The following is an 18,619-nucleotide window of genomic DNA, read 5'->3' as shown; positions in this document are numbered from 1 at the left end:
TAAATTCAAAATTGAACCCCCATCATTCCTTTCATAAAAATCAGTACATTGGTTTGGCTTTATCATCCTCCCAAATTCTCATTTCTCAATATGAAAGATATCTAGGGGTCTCTTTTTTCACAGTGTGTCTTTTATACTTTCATCATCACTCCATAAGCTAGGCTCTCATCTTATGCCTTGATAACGCCTCCCTGCTTTTTGTGATTCTTTCATCAGTGTATCTTATTCATTATGAGACTGGTCTTTCTAAAACCTTTTCAGTGACAGTCAGCTAACAGCCAAGCCTCTTGAACTGGTGATATTTAGATCTACTTACTGAACCAGCTTATCTGTTCAGTATCATTTTTTTTTGTTTGTTTTTAGTTCATTTTTCATTTATCAAAAAACATTTATTTGTTTGGTTGCGCGGGGTCTTCGTTGTGGTGCGAGGGCTTTCTCTAGCTGTGGCAGGTGGGGGCTATTCTTCATGGTGGTGAGCAGGCTTCTCTTTGCAGTGGCTTCTGTTGTTGCAGAGCACAGACTTAGTTGCTCCGTGTCATGTGGAATCTTCTGGGACCAGGAATTGAGCCTGTGTCCCTGCATTGGCGGGCAGATTCTTAACCACTGGACCACCAGGGAAGCTCCAGTATCGTCCTTTAGGGTTTATCATTGTATCTTTATAGTTTGTCTTTATGACCTTTATGTAGATTAAGCTTATCTTGCTTTCTTGCTTTTCCTCATTCATTTTCTTATCTGCAGTTGTACCATCTTATTTAGGTCAACTCCTAAAGTAGAAGGGTGTTTCCAGATCCAGTTTGCTTTGTGTCTTCAAGAGGCCATTCCCATTGCCACAGCACTAGGTCTCTTTCACATTTTCTGGTATATTTGCCTAGTCTTGTGTATCTTCTTTCTTAACTCTACCTGAGGTATTTGAGTACAGGACTCCCCTACCATTTTTATTGCTCATCTTACCCCAACCAAGTCTAGAAGCATAATAGTAGGAGCCTAATAAGTATTTGAGAGATCTCAATTCTGCCACAAAAATAAAGGTGAAGTGATCTACATAAAGGCAAAGCACCATACATGAGTTCTTGTAACTATCCATAGCCAGTGCTTGTATCGGGTTTTTTTAATGGAAAAATGATTCGGATCAGATCAGTCGCTCAGTCGTGTCTGACTCTTTGCGACCCCATGAATCACAGCACGCCAGGCCTCCCTGTCCATCACCAACTCCTGGAGTTCACTCAGACTCACGTCCATCCAGTCAGTGATGCCATCCAGCCATCTCATCCTCTGTCGTCCCCTTCTCTTCCTGCCCCCAATCCCTCCCAGCATCAGAGTCTTTTCCAATGAGTCAACTCTTCGCATGAAGTGGCCAAAGCAGTGGAGTTTCAGCTTTAGCATCATTCCTTCCAAAGAAATCCCAGGGCTGATCTCCTTCAGAATGGACTGGTTGGATCTCCTTGCAGTCCAAGGGACTCTCAAGAGTCTTCCTCAACACCACAGTTCAAAAGCATCAATTCTTCGGTGCTCAGCTTTCTTCACAGTCCAACTCTCACATCCATACATGACCACAGGAAAAACCATAGCCTTGACTAGACGAACCTTTGTTGGCAAAGTAATGTCTCTGCTTTTGAATATGCTATCTAGGTTGGTCATAACCTTCCTTCCAAGGAGTAAGCGTCTTTTAATTTCATGGCTGCAGTCACCATCTGCAGTGATTTTGGAGCCCCGAAAAATAAAGTCTGACACTGTTTCCACTGTTTCCCCATCTATTTCCCATGAAGTGACGGGACTGGATGCCATGATCTTCATTTTCTGAATGTTGAGCTTTAAGCCAGCTTTTTCACTCTCCACTTTCACCTTCATCAAGAGGCTTTTTAGTTCCTCTTCACTTTCTGCCATAAGGGTGGTGTCATCTGCATATCTGAGGTTATTGATATTTCTCCCAGCAATCTTGATTCCAGCTTGTGTTTAAAATGATTTTAAAAAATGATTAATGAAAAATGATTAAATTTTATTAATTAAAACATGAGAACTATGATATATTCTAAATAAAATGGTACCAAGCTGTGTGTATGTTAGTACATAAATGTGATTTCTACACCTTGCTTTGTTCTTTTTCGTTTGATAAAACTCCCTTCTCTGATTATTTTGCTCTCTTTTCAGTTTTCAAGAATCAAGCCATTTTTTCATTTATCCTTGCTATACAACAGGTGTTTCATTTCAAAAGCGAGGTGGTAATCACTTGCCTTCCTTTGTTTCTGCCATGTAACCATACTGCACCACAGACATGTCCAGTTTCAGTGCTGGATCTTAGCTTTCAGTGACCTGCAGTTCTGTCTTGTGTTCAGTTATTGCCATTGCTTCAAGTCATAGATTGATTTACACACTGTGTGTGTTCCTCTATATTTGTACCAACTCCAAGAGTTGATTATGAGTTTCATGATCTTGTCTTTGATTAGACCATCACCAGGACCTAGAAAGCGCCAGTCTTCTCAGTACAGTGACCCTAAACCACAGGGTAACCGTCCAAGTACAGCTGTCAGAGTTCACCGTCCATCCACACACAATCTTCACAATGACAGAGGGAAAGCTGTTCGTAGTCGGGAAAAGAAAGAACAGAATAAAGGAAGAGAAGAAAAGGTAAATGTTACTGATTTTTATAAGTTAAAAAGTTATTTATTAACCTTAAAAGTGAAGACTGTACAAATTTTAATAATTTTTAGAAATTAAATCTGCTACTGTAATAAAACCATAGTCACACTGCACCTGGGGTAGGATTTTTCCTACTCAGTATTCAACAAATATTTTTGGTTGCTTTTTGTAACTTTCTATCTTGGTAATAAAGAAACATATTCTTTACCCATTTTTACCGTTTATTAATATTTTACCCTTTTTGCTTTATCGTTTACTCTCTGTATACTTGATTTTTCCTGAAGCATTGAGGGTAGGTAAGTGTAGGAATCATGCCTTTTTACCCTTAAATATTTTAGTGTTGGTTTTCTAAATACTGGGACATTTTTTTCAAACACAAAGCAGTGATCAAAAATCATTAATTTTGCATTGATACAGTACTGTTATCTAATCCACAGACTTTTGTAAAATTTTGCCACTCTAATAATGTCATTTATAGCCGCCCCTCCCCCCGCCCCCGCCCCCGCCTGCCAGGACCCAATATAGAAGCATATGTTGCATTTGGTTGTCACGTTTCTTTAGCATCTCTTAATGTGAACATTTCCTCAGCCTTTATCTTTTTTGGCCTTTTTAAAGAGTTATTTTGTAGAATGTTCCTTGGTTTGGGTTCACCTCATGTTTCCTTGTGATTAGATTAAGGTTGTGCATTCTTGGCAGGAGTGCCACTGAAGTGAAGTTTTGTTCTCCTCAGCATATCATATAAGGAGGCACACAGGATGTTTATTGCTCTGTTACTTGTGATAAATTGGATCACTTGGTTAGGGTGGTGTCTGCCAAGTCTCTCCACTATAAAGTTACTCTTTTTCCCTTTATAGTCATTTGTGGGGAGATACTTTTGAGATTATATAAATATCCTGTTTCTCATCAAAATTTTGTTTCAGCATCCACGAGTTCTTGCCTGAATCATTTACTCCTCTGACAATTGAAAAATCATTTTCTAATGCTATTATCTCTTCTTTAATTAATTGACTTTGAATTGTAAGAAAAAGCTCTATCTCTTACCCTTTATTTAATTTTATCTATATGGACTCTTGGATTCTTATTTTATTCAATGAATTAAAATTTGTTACTATCTTTCTGATGCTTAAATTGTCCAGGATTTGAGGAGCAGGAGACCCTTGAAGCTGGATCTTGTCTTTTTAACATGTACTCACCATTCTCTGACAAAATAGTGTGTTCCAGGCTCCTCCTGTATTTACCCTTGCTTCTCCAGGAAACAAGGTTCCTGTTAGTTCCTGTTAGTTCCCTGGTTCCTGTTAGTGAGGAATGAGCTTTATAAACCGGGATTTCAGTGCTAGTTAATATTATTTGAATGCTTACGCTCCCTTGCAGTAAGAAGCAGATAGGACTCTAAGAATTTAGTTTCAATCCTCTCTCTTCCACCTCCCCACTCCCTTGACTGAGGCACATACCTAGCCTGTGAAATGGTAAAGCACCGGATCATTTGTTTGGCTCGTTGTACCAAAAGGCCCCTCCACACCACCTGGGCAAAGTAAAAACTGGGTTATAGCAAATGTAAAGTCCCCAGTGCTGTTCTTCTCAACCATCTAACAGTCTATGCTGAGTTAGTCTACTCTTCTAAACAGTCGCTGTACAAGCTGACTTAAGAAAAGGAAATAAGAGCACAGAACCAAGACTCTTCAGAGAAATGTCTCTTCTATAATGGGCAGGTCTGTTGCCCATTATACAAATGACTTTTTTTGGTTACTGTTGAGTTTTAAGAGTTTTTTATATATTCTAGAGATTAGTTCTTTGTCAGATATATATTTTGCAGATTTTTTTTAAGTGTGTAGTTTGTCTTTTCATTGTTTTAGCAGGATCTTTCACAAGGCAAATGATTTTAATTTTGGTAAAGTGCAGTATTTCCTTTTATAGAATGTATTCTTGTTGTCAAGTTCTTAACCCTTTGCCTATCCCTAGATCCCAATTTTTAAAAATTTTTTCTTAAAAGTTTTATAATTTTATGTTTTACATATAAGTCCATGATGTATTTTGAGTTGATTTTTATGTAACATGTGAGGCTTAGCTCAAGGTTCATTTTTTGCCCATACATATTCAGTTGCTCCAACACCATTTGTTGAAAAGGATTGTTGAAAAGCTCAGGGAATTATATTCAGTATCCTGTGATAAATTATAATGGAAAAGAATATGAAAAAGAATATATATATGTATAACTGAGTCACTAGGCTGTGCAGCAGAAATTAATACATTATAAATAATATATATTTCAATAAAATTTTTATACCATTCTCAAAAATTTGGGGGGAGTATTCGTGTGGACCTGTTTATGGGCTCTCTATTAGGTTTCATTGAGCTGGCAGTCCACCCAGTGTTCAAATAGATGTTTTTGTGTTTCTCTCAAAAGTTTGAGATATCCTGCAGTGTCCTGTAAGTTTGTCATTGTGCCTTGGAGTGCTTTAGCATGCAGCTTTGTGGCCCTAATGACTGACATCACAGAGGATGGGAGGAAATCTCTTCTAAGGGATGAGGTGTCTCTTGGGGGAATATGGGAATAATCAAAAAGTGTTTTTGGAGCATCAGTAGGAACTGAGTAGGTGTTAAAGATTGACCTATTATCTTACCTAAAGAAACCATCTGTCCTTAACCTTATCTCTTCTAAAGCTTTGAGATAAATATACATATCTAATATTCACTAGTGACCACAATTTATCTCAATATTAATTTTTTCTGTTGTCAGTTCATATGCATAATATTTTTGTTTAACACGATTGTCATACTTTTTAAATAAAAAAAATTCAGTATGAAACTCTGGTGTTGATGTAGAATGATGACTTAACAGTCTTTGATTCTGTCCTTATTACTTGTACTGTTACATTAACTTTTATAAAAATGTCACTTGAGTCCAGTCTTTCTTTCTGATTCATAGAAATGAAATACAGTGTTTGAGTTAATCTTAAGCTCATGTTTTTTTCCTCTGTTTGTGTAGAACAAATCGCCTGCTGCAGCTACAGAACCAGAGACAAATAAATTTGATAGTACTGGGTATGATAAGGACTTAGTAGAAGCTTTGGAAAGGGATATAATTTCTCAGAATCCCAATGTTCGATGGTAAGTTATAGCACAGCAAAACAACTGGATGTTGCTTTTTGGAACAGAAATGGGCATGCGCTGAAGATCAGTCTTTGAGGATAGAACCAGAAGACACATAATGAAAGACTTCACTTTGATTCAGGCTGTACCAGTTTTTGTTTAAATTTTTTAATTTAATGAAATAAACAATGAAACTTTTATTAAATTTAAAAATCCTATGTACAGAATGTGAACAAGATCACAAAAATTTCATCTTCTTTTGGGGACATTCTTTAAAGGTAAAACGGCAGTCACTCTTATGCATATGTATTGCTGGTTATCTTTAGGTTTATACAATACATATTGCTCCTATATCCTCTTACTTAGGGCAGTGGTTCTCAACTTTATTAATATAAAATTAGAAGTTTGGGATTAACATATTACACACTGATATATATGAAATACATAATCAACAAGGATCTACTATATAGCACAGGGAACCATACTCAATATTTTGTACTAATCTATAAGGGGAAAGAATAAAAAAAAAAAAAAAAAAAGAATAAAAAAAAAAAAAAAGGTGTACTGGATCACCCTCCTGTACACCTGAAACTAACATAACATTGTAAATCAACTATACTTCATAAATTATTAAAAAAATAGATACTATATTTAATTGAACTAAAATTTATCACAAGTTCTAAAGTTCCATTTCCCACAAAGTTAGGCACATTCAGTTATATATTTTTTGTTAAAACTTTATTTTTAGGTGCAGTTTTGGGGATATTTTAAAATATATTATCACGTCATGTATCGTAATATATTATCACGCCATGTGTACTCATAGTTGCAGTAGTGGTGGTCTTGTGGTTGATGATGATTTTGTGGCAATTTCTACTAACCTTGCTGTCCACCTCTTGGTAGAGTAGGGGGCGAAGCAGCTGAATTACAACCTGTGTCTGCTTTCTGCTATGTTTATTCTTATGTTTGTTTTTTAGTGGGCTCATTATTTCTAAACTATGGAATTTATGGAATGAGCATTTTAAGAACAGAAATTTATAATAAGATGGCATAATAATAAAGAGTAGGCCTATAGACCTGTGTTCTCATTCACCAAGCTGAAAATCATCAGTGCCAAGACTTGAAGATGCAGATTGTGCCCTGTGTGTGTACTGGCCGGTGTGGCAGGAGCTCGTCACAGTGTGTTAGTTCACGCGCGCCTAGGAAGAGGCTTCACGTTCTGTCGGCAACATAAAACCATGTGCTTTCAGTGACTCTCAAGAATGACTGCACTGAACTAAATATGTGGTCTAAGGTTTTAATCAAATATCTTCTCTTTCAGGGATGATATTGCTGATTTAGTAGAAGCTAAAAAGTTGCTTAAGGAAGCTGTGGTGTTACCAATGTGGATGCCAGAATTCTTTAAAGGCATTAGGAGACCATGGAAAGTAAGTTTCTTACTGTTAACAACATTGTCAAAGCAAACGGCAAATGTGTTGTGTAGAGAGCCAATATTTACCTGTGTTGAGGGAAGGGGGAGTAGAACGTAGAGCAGGTACAGAAAAATTGAAATATGTTGTGTTATTCAGACGAAAAACTATTGCAAGGTTTCCAGAATAGGAAACAGATGCAGTGTGATCTTCGAAAAGATATACACATAGCAGATTTATAATGAACTTAGCAAATATGAACAAGTTGCCTAAATACAAAAATACTCCATTTTACATGTTGTGTTGCAGAACTTGTATCTGTATTTCTTGGAATTGTTCTTAAGAAATTAATAAGACGTATCTGCATCTAATGAGTACTCCTTTTTTAAAAAGTTTATTTATATATGGCTTCACTGGGTCTTCATTTCTGCACGTGGGCTCTCTCGAGATGAAGCAAGCTGGGGGCTGCTCTAGTTGCGGTGCCCGGGCTTCTCATTGCGGTGCTTTCTCTTGTTGCAGAGCACGTGCTCTAGGAAGGTGCTTAGGCTTCAGTAGCTGCAGCCCGCAGGCTCGGTTGTTGCGACTCCCGGGCTCTGGGGCACAGGCTTGGTAGTTGTGGTGCCTGGGCTTAGCTGTCCTGTAGCATGTGGGATTTTTCTAGAGCAGGGATTGAACCTGTGTCCCCTGCTTTGGGAGGCGGATTCTTTACAACTGAACCACCAAAGAAACCCTAATGAGTACTTCATAAAAGTCACACGCTGATCTGAAAAGTATCCAAATAACTCCTGGATTTGGGAAATGTGCTAATGGCTCGCTCTGTACTTGTTTTTTGGAATTCTTGAAATGCTAAGTAATAAGCAAGATACAAAATTCTAGACATACCTTGAGTTACAACCATGTAAAAAAAAAAAATGAACTAATTTGTTTGAGCAAAAGGACTAGCAGGAAATATATCTAGATCCTAATGGTACGTGTGTTAGGGTATGATATCAGTACTATAATATTGATTATATTTTTTCTCATCTCTTAGTTCCAAAATTTTAATAATGTGTAATTACCTTACTTTTGTAATGCAAAAAATAAATTTGTGATAAAATATCCTTCTGTTTATCTTTGTCTTTAACTTATCTCAGTATTACGTGTAAGTTGGTTGAAGACTGATTCTTAATAATGGAATTCTTGTGAATTAGAACAACGACATACAAACCTTTGCTGACACTGTTATATTCCCAACAGGGAGTGTTAATGGTGGGCCCACCTGGCACAGGAAAGACCCTCCTTGCTAAAGCAGTAGCAACAGAATGTAAGACAACATTCTTCAATGTCTCTTCATCAACTCTGACTTCCAAATACAGAGGAGAGTCTGAGAAGCTTGTTCGTCTTCTGTTCGAAATGGTGAATGCTTGAGACAACTCTAATGATTCTTTACTTCTAGAAGGGAAGAAAATTAATTGTAACTAACTCCATGGTGTAGAATCACCAGGCAGTATGCGCTTGTGCCCAGGGTATGGTTCCTGTGCCCTTGAAAGAAAGTGAAAAAGAAAAAGTGAAGTTGCTCAGTCGTGTCCGACTCTTTGCGCCCCATGGACTGTAGCCTGCCAGGCTCCTCCATCCTTAGAAACTTTTTACTAACATGAATTACTTGTGTTTCTCTTTGACTCCTTTTCTCTGGAGGAATGGCTGTTAGCTTACAGACATGCTTATGCTATGGGATCTGCATTACTGATCTGCTGCTATAGGAATGTGAAATTATTATGTTTTTTAAGCCAGGCTTTGTTATAATATAGTAAATTCAGTATTGGTAAATAATGGGGAAAGGTGAAAATCACAAGTAAATATGGAACTGAGATTACCTCTGATCTATTCACTGTATCAAATACCTGGAATTTAATGACATAATCTTTGAATTCAGTTCTTTGCTTCTTTGAGTTTCTTTTTCTTTCTTCCACTGCCATTCATCTGAGTATCAGTAGATGAAATATAATTCAACAAGTTCTGACTGAGTGGGTTGAATTCAGTAGCTTTTAGACTTTGGACTTTAAGTTTCACTTAACTGTTTCCATCTTACCTCATTTAAGAAATTGTTTAGTTATATGCATGAACACAGAGTTGCATTTATTATATAAATAGTGACAAAGATGTACATTTTTAGTCATGGTGGCCAAAATCTTAGATGATCATGCTAACATTATACTATATCTTCCTTCCTAGGCTCAGAATAAGACAAAACAAAAACCCTTACAATTTAACGTTATCCATTTTCTGTAAAGGCTTCTTCCTGTTTCAGTTCCCATTTTTTTCTCCTTCAACTGTGATAATTCATAAGGCAGGATGTAAATTCTGATAGGTTCTTATGGATTATTAATAGTCCATCCCACAGTAGGTGTCTGATAGAGAACCTCTCAAATCATTTTGAAAAATTCTCTTCAGGGGAAAAAATTACCAGTATTCCAGAATAACTTGGTGTTTAAAAATGTAAGCTCAGTAGAATGAATGGCTAAGTATGGGGTCATTAGAGTCAGATGGCCTGGTATAGATCCCACTTCCGTCACTTTCCCAGCTAGCTACCTGTGGGAGAATTCCTCTCCTATTGCTCAGTTGTTTTATCTATAAGAGGAGGACAGTAATTTAGGACCTACCTCTAATGTTTATGCTCAAGCTGGAATAAACATTGCAGGGAGAAATAACAATAACCTCAGATATGCACATAACACCACCCTTATGGCAGAAAGTGAAGAGGAACTAAAGAGCCTCTTGATGAAAGTGAAAGAGGAGAGTGAAAAAGCTGGCTTAAAGCTCAACATTAAAAAATCTAAGATCATGGCATCTGGTCCCATCACTTTGTGGCAAATAGATGGGGAAACAATGGAAACAGTGACAGGCTTGATTTTCTTGGGCTCCAAACTCACTGAAGATGGTGACTGCAGCCATGAAATTAAAAGACACTTACTCCTTGGAAGAAAAGCTATGACCAACCTAGACAGCATATTAAAAAGCAGAGACATGACTTTGCCAACAGAGGTCTGTCTTGTTAAAGTTACGGTTTTTCCAGTAGTCATCTATGGATGTGAGAGTTGGACTATAAAGAAAGCTGAGTGCCGAAGAATTGATGCTTTTAAACTGTGATCTTGGAGAAGACTCTTGAGAGTCCCTTGGACAGCAAGGAGATCAAACCAATCAGTCCTAAAGGAAATCAACCCTGAATATTCATTGGAAGGACTGATGCTGAAGCTGAAACTCTAATACTTTGGCCACCTGATGTGAAGAAATGACTTACTGGAAAAGACCCTTATGCTGGGAAAGATTGAAGGCAGGAGGAGAAGGGGACAACAGAGGATGAGATGGTTGGATGGCATCACCGACTCGACAGACATAAGTTTGAGCATGCTCTGGGAGTTCAAGATGGACAGGGAAGCCTGGCGTGCTGCAGTCCATGGGGGTCGCAGAGTCAGACACAACTGAGCGACTAAACTGAACTGACCTCTAATGTTTGGAGGGTGGATTCAGCCAGTGCACTTCAGCTGCTTAATATAGACCCTGACTCATAAGAACTCATTAGTATTTACTATTACTGTTTAAGAATTATTTGATTATTTTTTTAATGTAGGGAGTTTATTTTTTACTGTATTTTTTTAATTTATTTTTTTAAATTGGAGGATAATTACTTTATAATACTGTGTTGACCTCTGCCATACATCAGTATGAATCAGCCATAGGTATATAAGGTAGGGTTTTGTATTGAGGAAAAAGGACTGTTTTCTTCTATGAGGGAAAACCTCTTACAAAGTGCTAATTTGTAGTATTTCTTTTTATAGTGCAGTTTATAAAATGTATCAAACAACTTATTTTTTACTGGCTTCCCTGGTATTGCCTAGGAAAATCTTAACTATCTTTAAATCTTATCCGGAGGGTGCTACCTTGAGCTGCTCACTTGATCAGAGGTTCAATCACAAACCAGTACCTGCAGTTTAGAGCTCCTGCCTCTCTGAATTTTGTTTATGGCTCCCTTGAAACCAGCTTGATTTTCTCCTTTTCATCATGTGGACTCTCTCAAGGAGTAAAATTGTACTGCCTCTTATGTCTTGGTTTTGACTGCTCTGCAGATGACTGCCTCTCTCTTATGTGCCCTGCCCCACCAGAATCTCTCAAAGTGAGCATGGCTCAAGGCCTATATTTTGAATAAGCCCACTTAAATATTATCATTACTATTTTTAATTAATTTATTTTTAACTGAAGGATGATTGCGTTATGGTATTGTGTTGATTTCTTCCATACATGGACAAATACTGTTTTTTAAATGATTTATTTTCAGTTGCACTGGGTCCTTTTTGCTGTCCAGGCTTTCTGTGTGCTGTGAGGGCTACTCTCCAGTTGCATTGTGCAGGCTTCTGGTTTCAGTGGCTTCTCTTGCTGTGGAGCACAGGCTCTGAGGCTTGGTAGTTGTGACTCCCAGGCTTAGTTGCTCTATGACCATGTGGAACCTTCCCAGACCAGGGATCAAACCACTGTCCCCTACAGATTCTCGAAGGCAGATTCTTATCCACTGTAGCACTAGGGTAGTCCCACTTAAATATTAAAATCTGTCCAGGGTTTTTCACATGAGTTGGTACAGACACTTAAAAACTTAACTGTATATTGTTTTGTTATATTGTCAAGAACTTTCATTTTCAAGTGTCAGAAATCTAATCCCGGGTGATCCAGTGGTTAAGATTCTGCACTTCTAATGCAGGGGTCATGGGTTCCATCCCTGGTTGGGGACTGTGAGCCCACATGCTGCAGGTGCAGCTGATAAAGGGGAAAAAAAAGTAATCAAATCAATTTAAACAATAAGAATAGTATGTTGGGTGACATAACTGGGAATTATCAGGTTACGTTTTAGATTTTTAGGTCTAGCAGGATCCAGCAGTTCAGATGTCCTTGGGAATTATTTTTGTCTAAACATTTGGCTCTTTTTACCTCTGGGTTGACTTTGACATTAGCAGATCCATATGGTGACTAAGATCACCGTTAGAGGTTTAAATCTTATTTTTGTTGTCCTAATGGTAATCCCTGAGAATTAGTCCTCATTTCTCAGTTGTTCCAGCAAAACTCCGGTGATTAATGTTTGGCCTTGCTTGAGTCACACGCTTGTGCCTAGACTCTCTCCTTGGGACTCCAGCAGAGGTTGGCCTTACTTGAAGTAGTGGAGTAAGAATGAGAAAGAGATGATTTATGTACAAATGAAAAGGAGAGCTTCTCTTATCATAAGAAGGGGTGCTGCGCAGGCAGAAGAAACAGTTGGTGTCCTCTTCCACATCTCTCTATGATATTTTCCCAGGTCATCCAAACCCAATTTTAAGTGTGCCACATAGCCTCTGCTTTAATTTAGACCTTTCTATGTACCCTTAGTATGGGGGAAAACTCAAATCTAGTAGTTTTTGCTTGAAATTTGATTTTGTCATTGGTTCTGATGGTTGCTAGCTAAAATTTCAATTACAAATTTTCTTGCATGTTTGCTTTTTTCTTTCCCTCCATCCAGTTTATCTCCCCCCCCGTTTCTTGAAAAGAAAGTACCAAATTGTTTGTACATAGTGCCTAAAAATCCAAGTAAAAAGATACCTTAATTTAAAATGGTATTATCCTTTTGGAGCGAATCAGTTCAGTTCAGTCACTCAGTCGTGTCTGACTCTTTGCGACCCCATGAGTTGTAGCACGCCAGGCCTCCCTGTCCATCACCAACTCCCGGAGTTCACTGAGACTCATGTCCATCAGGTCAGTGATGCCATCCAGCCATCTCATCCTCTGTCGTCCCCTTCTCCTCCTGCCCCCAATCCCTCCCAGCATCAGAGTCTTTTCCTGTGAGTCAACTCTTCGCATAAGGGGGCCAAAGTATTGGAGTTTCAGCTTTAGCATCATTCCTTCCAAAGAAATCCCAGGGCTGATCTCCTTCAGAATGGACTGGTTGGATCTCCTTGCAGTCCAAGGGACTCTCAAGAGTCTTCCTCAACACCACAGTTCAAAAGCATCAATTCTTCGGCACTCAGCTTTCTTCACAGTCCAACTCTCACATCCATACATGACCACAGGAAAAACCATAGCCTTGACTAGACGGACCTTTGTTGGCAAAATAATGTCTCTGCTTTTGAATATGCTATCTAGGTTGGTCATAACTTTCCTTCCAAGGAGTAAGCGTCTTTTAATTTCATGGCTGCAGTCACCATCTGCAGTGACTTTGGAGCCCAGAAAAATAAAGTCTGACACTGTTTCCACTGTTTCCCCATCTATTTCCCATGAAGTGTTGGGACCAGATGCCATGATCTTCATTTTCTGAATGTTGAGCTTTAAGCCAACTTTTTCACTCTTGTCTTTCACCTTCATCAAGAGGCTCTTTAGTTCCTCTTCACTTTCTGCCATAAGGGTGGTGTCATCTGCATATCTGAGGTTATTGATATTTCTCCCGGCAATCTTGATTCCAGCTTGTGCTCCTTCCAGCCCAGCGTTTCTCATGATGTACTCTGCATAGAAGTTAAATAAGCAGGGTGACAATATGCAGCCTTGACGTACTCCTTTTCCTATTTGGAACCAGTCTGTTGTTCCATGTCCAGTTCTAACTGTTGCTTCCTTACCTGCATACAGGTTTCTCAAATGGCAGGTCAGGTGGTCTGGTATTTGGAGCGAATAGATGACTTAAAATTCAAGTTTTTAACTAGGAAAGAAACAGATTTTAATATTAGGATTTTCCAAGTGAACAGACTAAAAGTAAATCTGTACTTTGGAGGCAGAATCTTTCAGCACAGTGCCTGTTCAAGGGTACTGGATTGTAACCTCATGGTCAGAAGAGTTGATGGACCCAGTACAATTGCATGGTCAAGTCTGTGGTGTTCATTTGCCATCGTGGACTTCTGTTTTTAAAATGCTGTTTGTTCACTTAACGCTCTGTTTTGAGAAATCCTTGCCATCATTTAGTTTCAAGCTTTCTTGTGTGGTGATTGTGTAAGTATGGATATTTCATTTAAAAAATGATTTACAGTAAATATTAGTTACTATAATAATATGCTTCTTATCAACTATACTCCAATAAAAAAATAAAGTCTACTAAAAACAAAAACCCACAAAAATAAATAGATAAAATGCTGCTTCTGTCTCCTTAAGAAAAGGGTGATACTACTGAATCTTGTACAGCTGTTTATTAGGTAATACTTGACCAGTGGATCAATCTCCCCTGTCCTTTGATTTGAGGAAAAAGAAATGCATTTAAGGTACAAAAATAAACTTGGGGGATATTATTCAGCCATTAAAGAGAATGAAGTACTGTACATGCTATAACACAAATAAACACTGAAAACATGCTGAGTGGAAGAAGGCAGACACAAAGGCCGCATGTTGTGTGATCCCATTAATTTGAAGTGTTCAGAAGAGGCAGAGGCACAGGGACAGAAAATAGATCAGTGGTCACCAGGGGCTGGGGAAGAGCAGTGGGGGTTATTGGGCGGGGGAGGCACTGAAATGTTCTGGAATTGACAGTGATGATGGTTGCATAATAGTATTAATATGCTGATTACTGAATTGTGTACTTTAAAATGGTTTAAATGATGAATTTTTTGTTATATGAATTTTATCTTAGAAAAAAAAAGGCCATTTTTATTGACTCTTCTAATTGACCCTTGAACAATGTGAAGATTAATCTACATGTAACTTATAGTTAGCTCTCTGTATCCACAATTCCTCTACACCCTCAGATTCAACCAGCCTAGGTAGTAATATAGTATTTACTACTGAAAAATATCTACATGTAAGTAGACCCATGCAGTTCATACCTGAATTGTTCAGGGGTCAGCTGTACTTGTATTAGTCAAATGAAAAATGGCAATTTAGTTAGAATTCCTTAGAGAGAATTTATATTTATAAAAATTTTAATTTAAATATATTTATACATTATATATATAATACTGTATATATTTACATTAAAATAAATTTACATATAAACAAAATATTAAAATTTAAATATATTTTAAATATTTTTAAAAATCTATGTGATATTATTAATATAGAAGGTAGTGGTTCTCTTTAACAAAATTTTTCTTCAATTTTAGAACACTTATCAGTATCTATAAATGTCTTCCCACTATTGTTATCTGTATCATTGTAATGTACAGGATAATCCTGTATTTATATGACATATATAGCCAATTAGAGTATTGAATAGTATAGAAATTGCCATATAATATTTAAGTATACAATAAGTCTGGAAGCTGTATTTTAGCTCTTCCAATTCTCTCCTCTCTCCTCAGTATTAGGACAGGAGGGAGAGATGCACAGTGTGGGAGGCTCCTCCACTCTTTTTTAAGCGCTTAACTGTAGATTACTTTTAAATGGAATTAAAAACCTGGTGTTGCCTGGTTTCTTCCTGCAGGCTCGATTTTACTCTCCAGCTACTATATTTATTGATGAGATAGACTCCATTTGCAGCCGCAGAGGGACTTCTGAAGAGCACGAGGCAAGCAGAAGGGTGAAGGCCGAGCTGCTGGTTCAGATGGATGGTATGCGTGTGTACAAGCATGATAAGCTCCACGCACAGTGCTGACCCCCAGCTCCAGTGGCCAGGGGCTGGTGAGGAGGCCCTGGAGATCGACAGCAGTGAACTGGGCATGCTGACAGTGGGGACACGCCGGAAATAACGGCCGTTCCTTCACTGAGCACCTTTTGTCACACACGCTGACCTCATTCTTAGCCACGAAACTGAAACAAATGCAGATAAATTGGCCTTAGAGGGGGATATGTATGGTTTTGAAGAATTTTTTAAATTATTACATAGTTTTGCTGAACTAGTCTTTTTATTAAATCTGTTTTTGAGTCATATTTTCTACATGCTGCAAAAACTCATTTTTCTTGAACTGCAAACTCACACATGTAACCAGTTTGCTTTGTAAGTCTTAAGGAGGCTTGATGATTACATTGCTTTTAACGTTGTGCTAAATATTTGAGGATCTTTAAGTATTTGAGCTTTGCTTTACTTTGCTTTTTTTTTTTTTACTATGTTCTTACCCTTCCTCAAGGTGTTGGAGGTGCTTCTGAAAATGATGACCCTTCCAAAATGGTTATGGTTCTGGCAGCTACTAATTTTCCCTGGGATATTGATGAGGCTTTAAGACGACGTCTTGAGAAAAGAATCTATATTCCATTACCATCAGGTATCTTCATTTGAGTCAGGAAGCTCATGTTAACTTTTATTTTTTTAATATTTTTTTATTTTATTTATTTACTCAGCTGAACCAGGTCTTAGTTGCAGCATGCGAACTGTTAGTTGCAGTCATGTGGGATCTAGTTTCCTGACCAGGATTTGAACCCAGGCTGCTTGAATTGGGAGCGAGAGTCTTAGCCACTGGACCACCAGGAAAGTCCCTCATGTTGACTCTTCAGTAGTTTTGCTAAATTTTGAAGTTTGGTATTACTTTAAAAGACAAACCAGTTCAATTAAAAACATAAAAACTAAAAAAATTTCAATTAAAAAAAGTTTTTTCAATTAAAAATTTAAAAATAAACTAAATTCAGTGAGGAATAGCTGTTAAATTTTTTAAGCAAATGAGCTCTAAGAATTGAAAAACAGAAAGTAGACTGGAGAAAAATAGAACATTGTTTATATTGATATTTATGTTTATATTGATTTGTATTTCTGTATATGTTTATATATTTTTATATGTTATGTTTATATATATTCATTTATATTTTGTTTTTCCCAATAGCAAAAGGCAGGGAGGAACTGTTACGAATAAGTCTCCGTGAGCTGGAATTGGCTGATGACGTTGACCTTGCGAGTATAGCAGAAAACATGGAGGGTTATTCAGGTGCGGACATTACCAACGTGTGCAGGTATGAATTATTTTGAAAGTATAGGTTTTTGTTTCTGGTTCTGGTTTTGTTTTTAGGAAGCATAGATTTTTGTCAGTGTAAACTTCTGTTATGAAGTTTTAATGCTAAATTTAGATGAATAAAGACCCACATTATATAACCTAGTCAGAGACACACGTTTTGGCATTAAGCTAGTGTTAGCTGGTGCTAGTTATCTTGTTTGGTTATCTTGTATGTCACTGAAGACTGTGGTTCATTTAAAAGCTACATGTTCAAGAAGGTAGTGTTAAAACTGATATAAAATAGATAACCAGTAATTGTCTTGGATTAGAAAAAAAAGTTTTAGGTTTTAACACTTTTTATTTGCATACTTTAAAAAGTGTACATTCTAGTAATTAAAATCATTTGAACAAAAGAAAATGTTATACTGGTTACACTGCATTTTAACAGCCCATGGGACACCTTGGACCAGTTTGCTTTTTACTCTAGATTTCACTGCCACCCCTCCCAGCTTCCTCCTTCACCAGCATGTAAACTGGTTTTCTTCCCCACTGGCCAGACAGGCAGATGGGAGAGGCAGGAATGGCCTTCAGCCCTCCTGTAAGTAGTTCTCCTTTCTTTGACATGAAAAGGGCAGCACAGTCATTTAAATTTGATCCACACTCTGCATCTTACAAAAAACAGCTAAAAGTAAAATAAGAAGGCAGAGCTTGTAGAATGTATGGTGCTTATTGGCGGCACACACCTTATTAAAACTTGCCTGCTTACTTCTGTTGTCATTTCTTTTGAAAGCAGTGGATTTTCCTCTTCCATTTATTTCTGTCTTCAATTTTGACTTACCAGATTTTATAATCTCAGCCATATCAGGTATGTCAGACATGGTCGCAGAGGAAGCAGAGCGAGGCACGACTGAGCAGAGTCCAGTCTGCACGGTGACTGCTGCAAGTGCCTGGGTTAGAAAAATTAACATTGGTGCATTCATTCAGTATATTGTTCCATAGGAGACGTAGTCCAGTATAGATTGATTTGGCACATCAGAGGGGAGTACAGTCTCATTTTCAGTGAAGTGTCATAAATGTGATAGGAGTATCAGTAACAAGAAAAGGTGGTCTCTACTTCAAAACGTTATTGAAGTAGCTTTGGACCTAATCTTAGTATTAGCTTGGACATTATTAGGAAGGTACTTGACTGCACTGGTTTACTCACCTCCAAAGTAAACATTCTATGCAGGGCTGATGTGAGGATTAGCAATAATGTGTGTATGAAACCCTTTGTAGCTGTCACTTTGCACACGTGGTGGCTGCTGTTAAGGATCAAACTGGGTGAAAGCAAGGAGGTAGTTGAATCTGAAGTTTCTCCTTAAAAAATAGCACTAATACAGAGGAGGGGAAAGGAGAGACCACTTGACTGTTTAGTTTTTCTTACACATGCAGTAGAAAATATTTAATTTTCCAGCCAACAAGTTCTCTCCTGTCCCTGTGATGCTTATTCTTTATGGTACACCTTTAATTAAATTCAGTTGCCCTCATGTTATATCCTTCTACTTCTTGGGCTTTTTGCTCAGATTTAACTGCTAACAAAACAGCTCAAAAACAGGCCTAATTGTCCAATACTAGATTCTGTGCAGTACTACTTATGTATATATAATAAAGTAA

The 18,619-nt window shown here is 37.7% G+C and overlaps 1 protein-coding gene and 1 long non-coding RNA gene across 16 annotated transcripts in view; one reads left to right on the top strand and one right to left on the bottom strand.

The window, feature by feature from the left end:
- The window catches only part of KATNA1 (katanin catalytic subunit A1), a 34,336-nt gene that overhangs the window by 15,262 nt on the left and 455 nt on the right, over positions 1 to 18,619 (top strand). For all 13 annotated transcript variants that reach the window (XM_086318256.1, XM_086318258.1, XM_086318257.1 and 10 more), the window contains 7 exons: positions 2,445 to 2,625; positions 5,624 to 5,745; positions 7,049 to 7,154; positions 8,373 to 8,531; positions 15,529 to 15,655; positions 16,172 to 16,306; positions 16,859 to 16,985. In XM_086318256.1, coding sequence (XP_086174382.1) covers positions 2,445 to 2,625; positions 5,624 to 5,745; positions 7,049 to 7,154; positions 8,373 to 8,531; positions 15,529 to 15,655; positions 16,172 to 16,306; positions 16,859 to 16,985 — 957 coding nt within the window. The remainder of the gene's footprint in view (positions 1 to 2,444; positions 2,626 to 5,623; positions 5,746 to 7,048; positions 7,155 to 8,372; positions 8,532 to 15,528; positions 15,656 to 16,171; positions 16,307 to 16,858; positions 16,986 to 18,619) is intronic.
- On the bottom strand, positions 7,359 to 17,916 carry LOC147366297 (uncharacterized). 3 transcript variants are annotated; one of them, XR_015133301.1, is made up of 3 exons: positions 17,805 to 17,916; positions 13,742 to 13,821; positions 7,359 to 8,567 (listed from the first exon to the last, which is right to left on the bottom strand). It is a non-coding gene; the product is annotated as an uncharacterized LOC147366297 (long non-coding RNA). The 3 variants fall into 3 exon arrangements; XR_015133302.1 differs by lacking the exon at positions 7,359 to 8,567 and adding an exon at positions 11,371 to 13,630 and having other exon boundaries at positions 13,742 to 15,854; XR_015133303.1 differs by lacking the exon at positions 7,359 to 8,567 and adding an exon at positions 13,379 to 13,630.

The sequence above is a fragment of the Bos grunniens genome, chromosome 9 (genome assembly GCF_055505025.1).
Source record: "Bos grunniens cultivar Pamir isolate PY7600 chromosome 9, Bosgru_T2T1.0, whole genome shotgun sequence".
Taxonomy (NCBI): domain Eukaryota; kingdom Metazoa; phylum Chordata; class Mammalia; order Artiodactyla; family Bovidae; genus Bos; species Bos grunniens.
The sequence above is the reverse complement of the archived record's forward strand: the minus strand, read 5'-3'. Positions and strand labels throughout refer to the sequence as shown.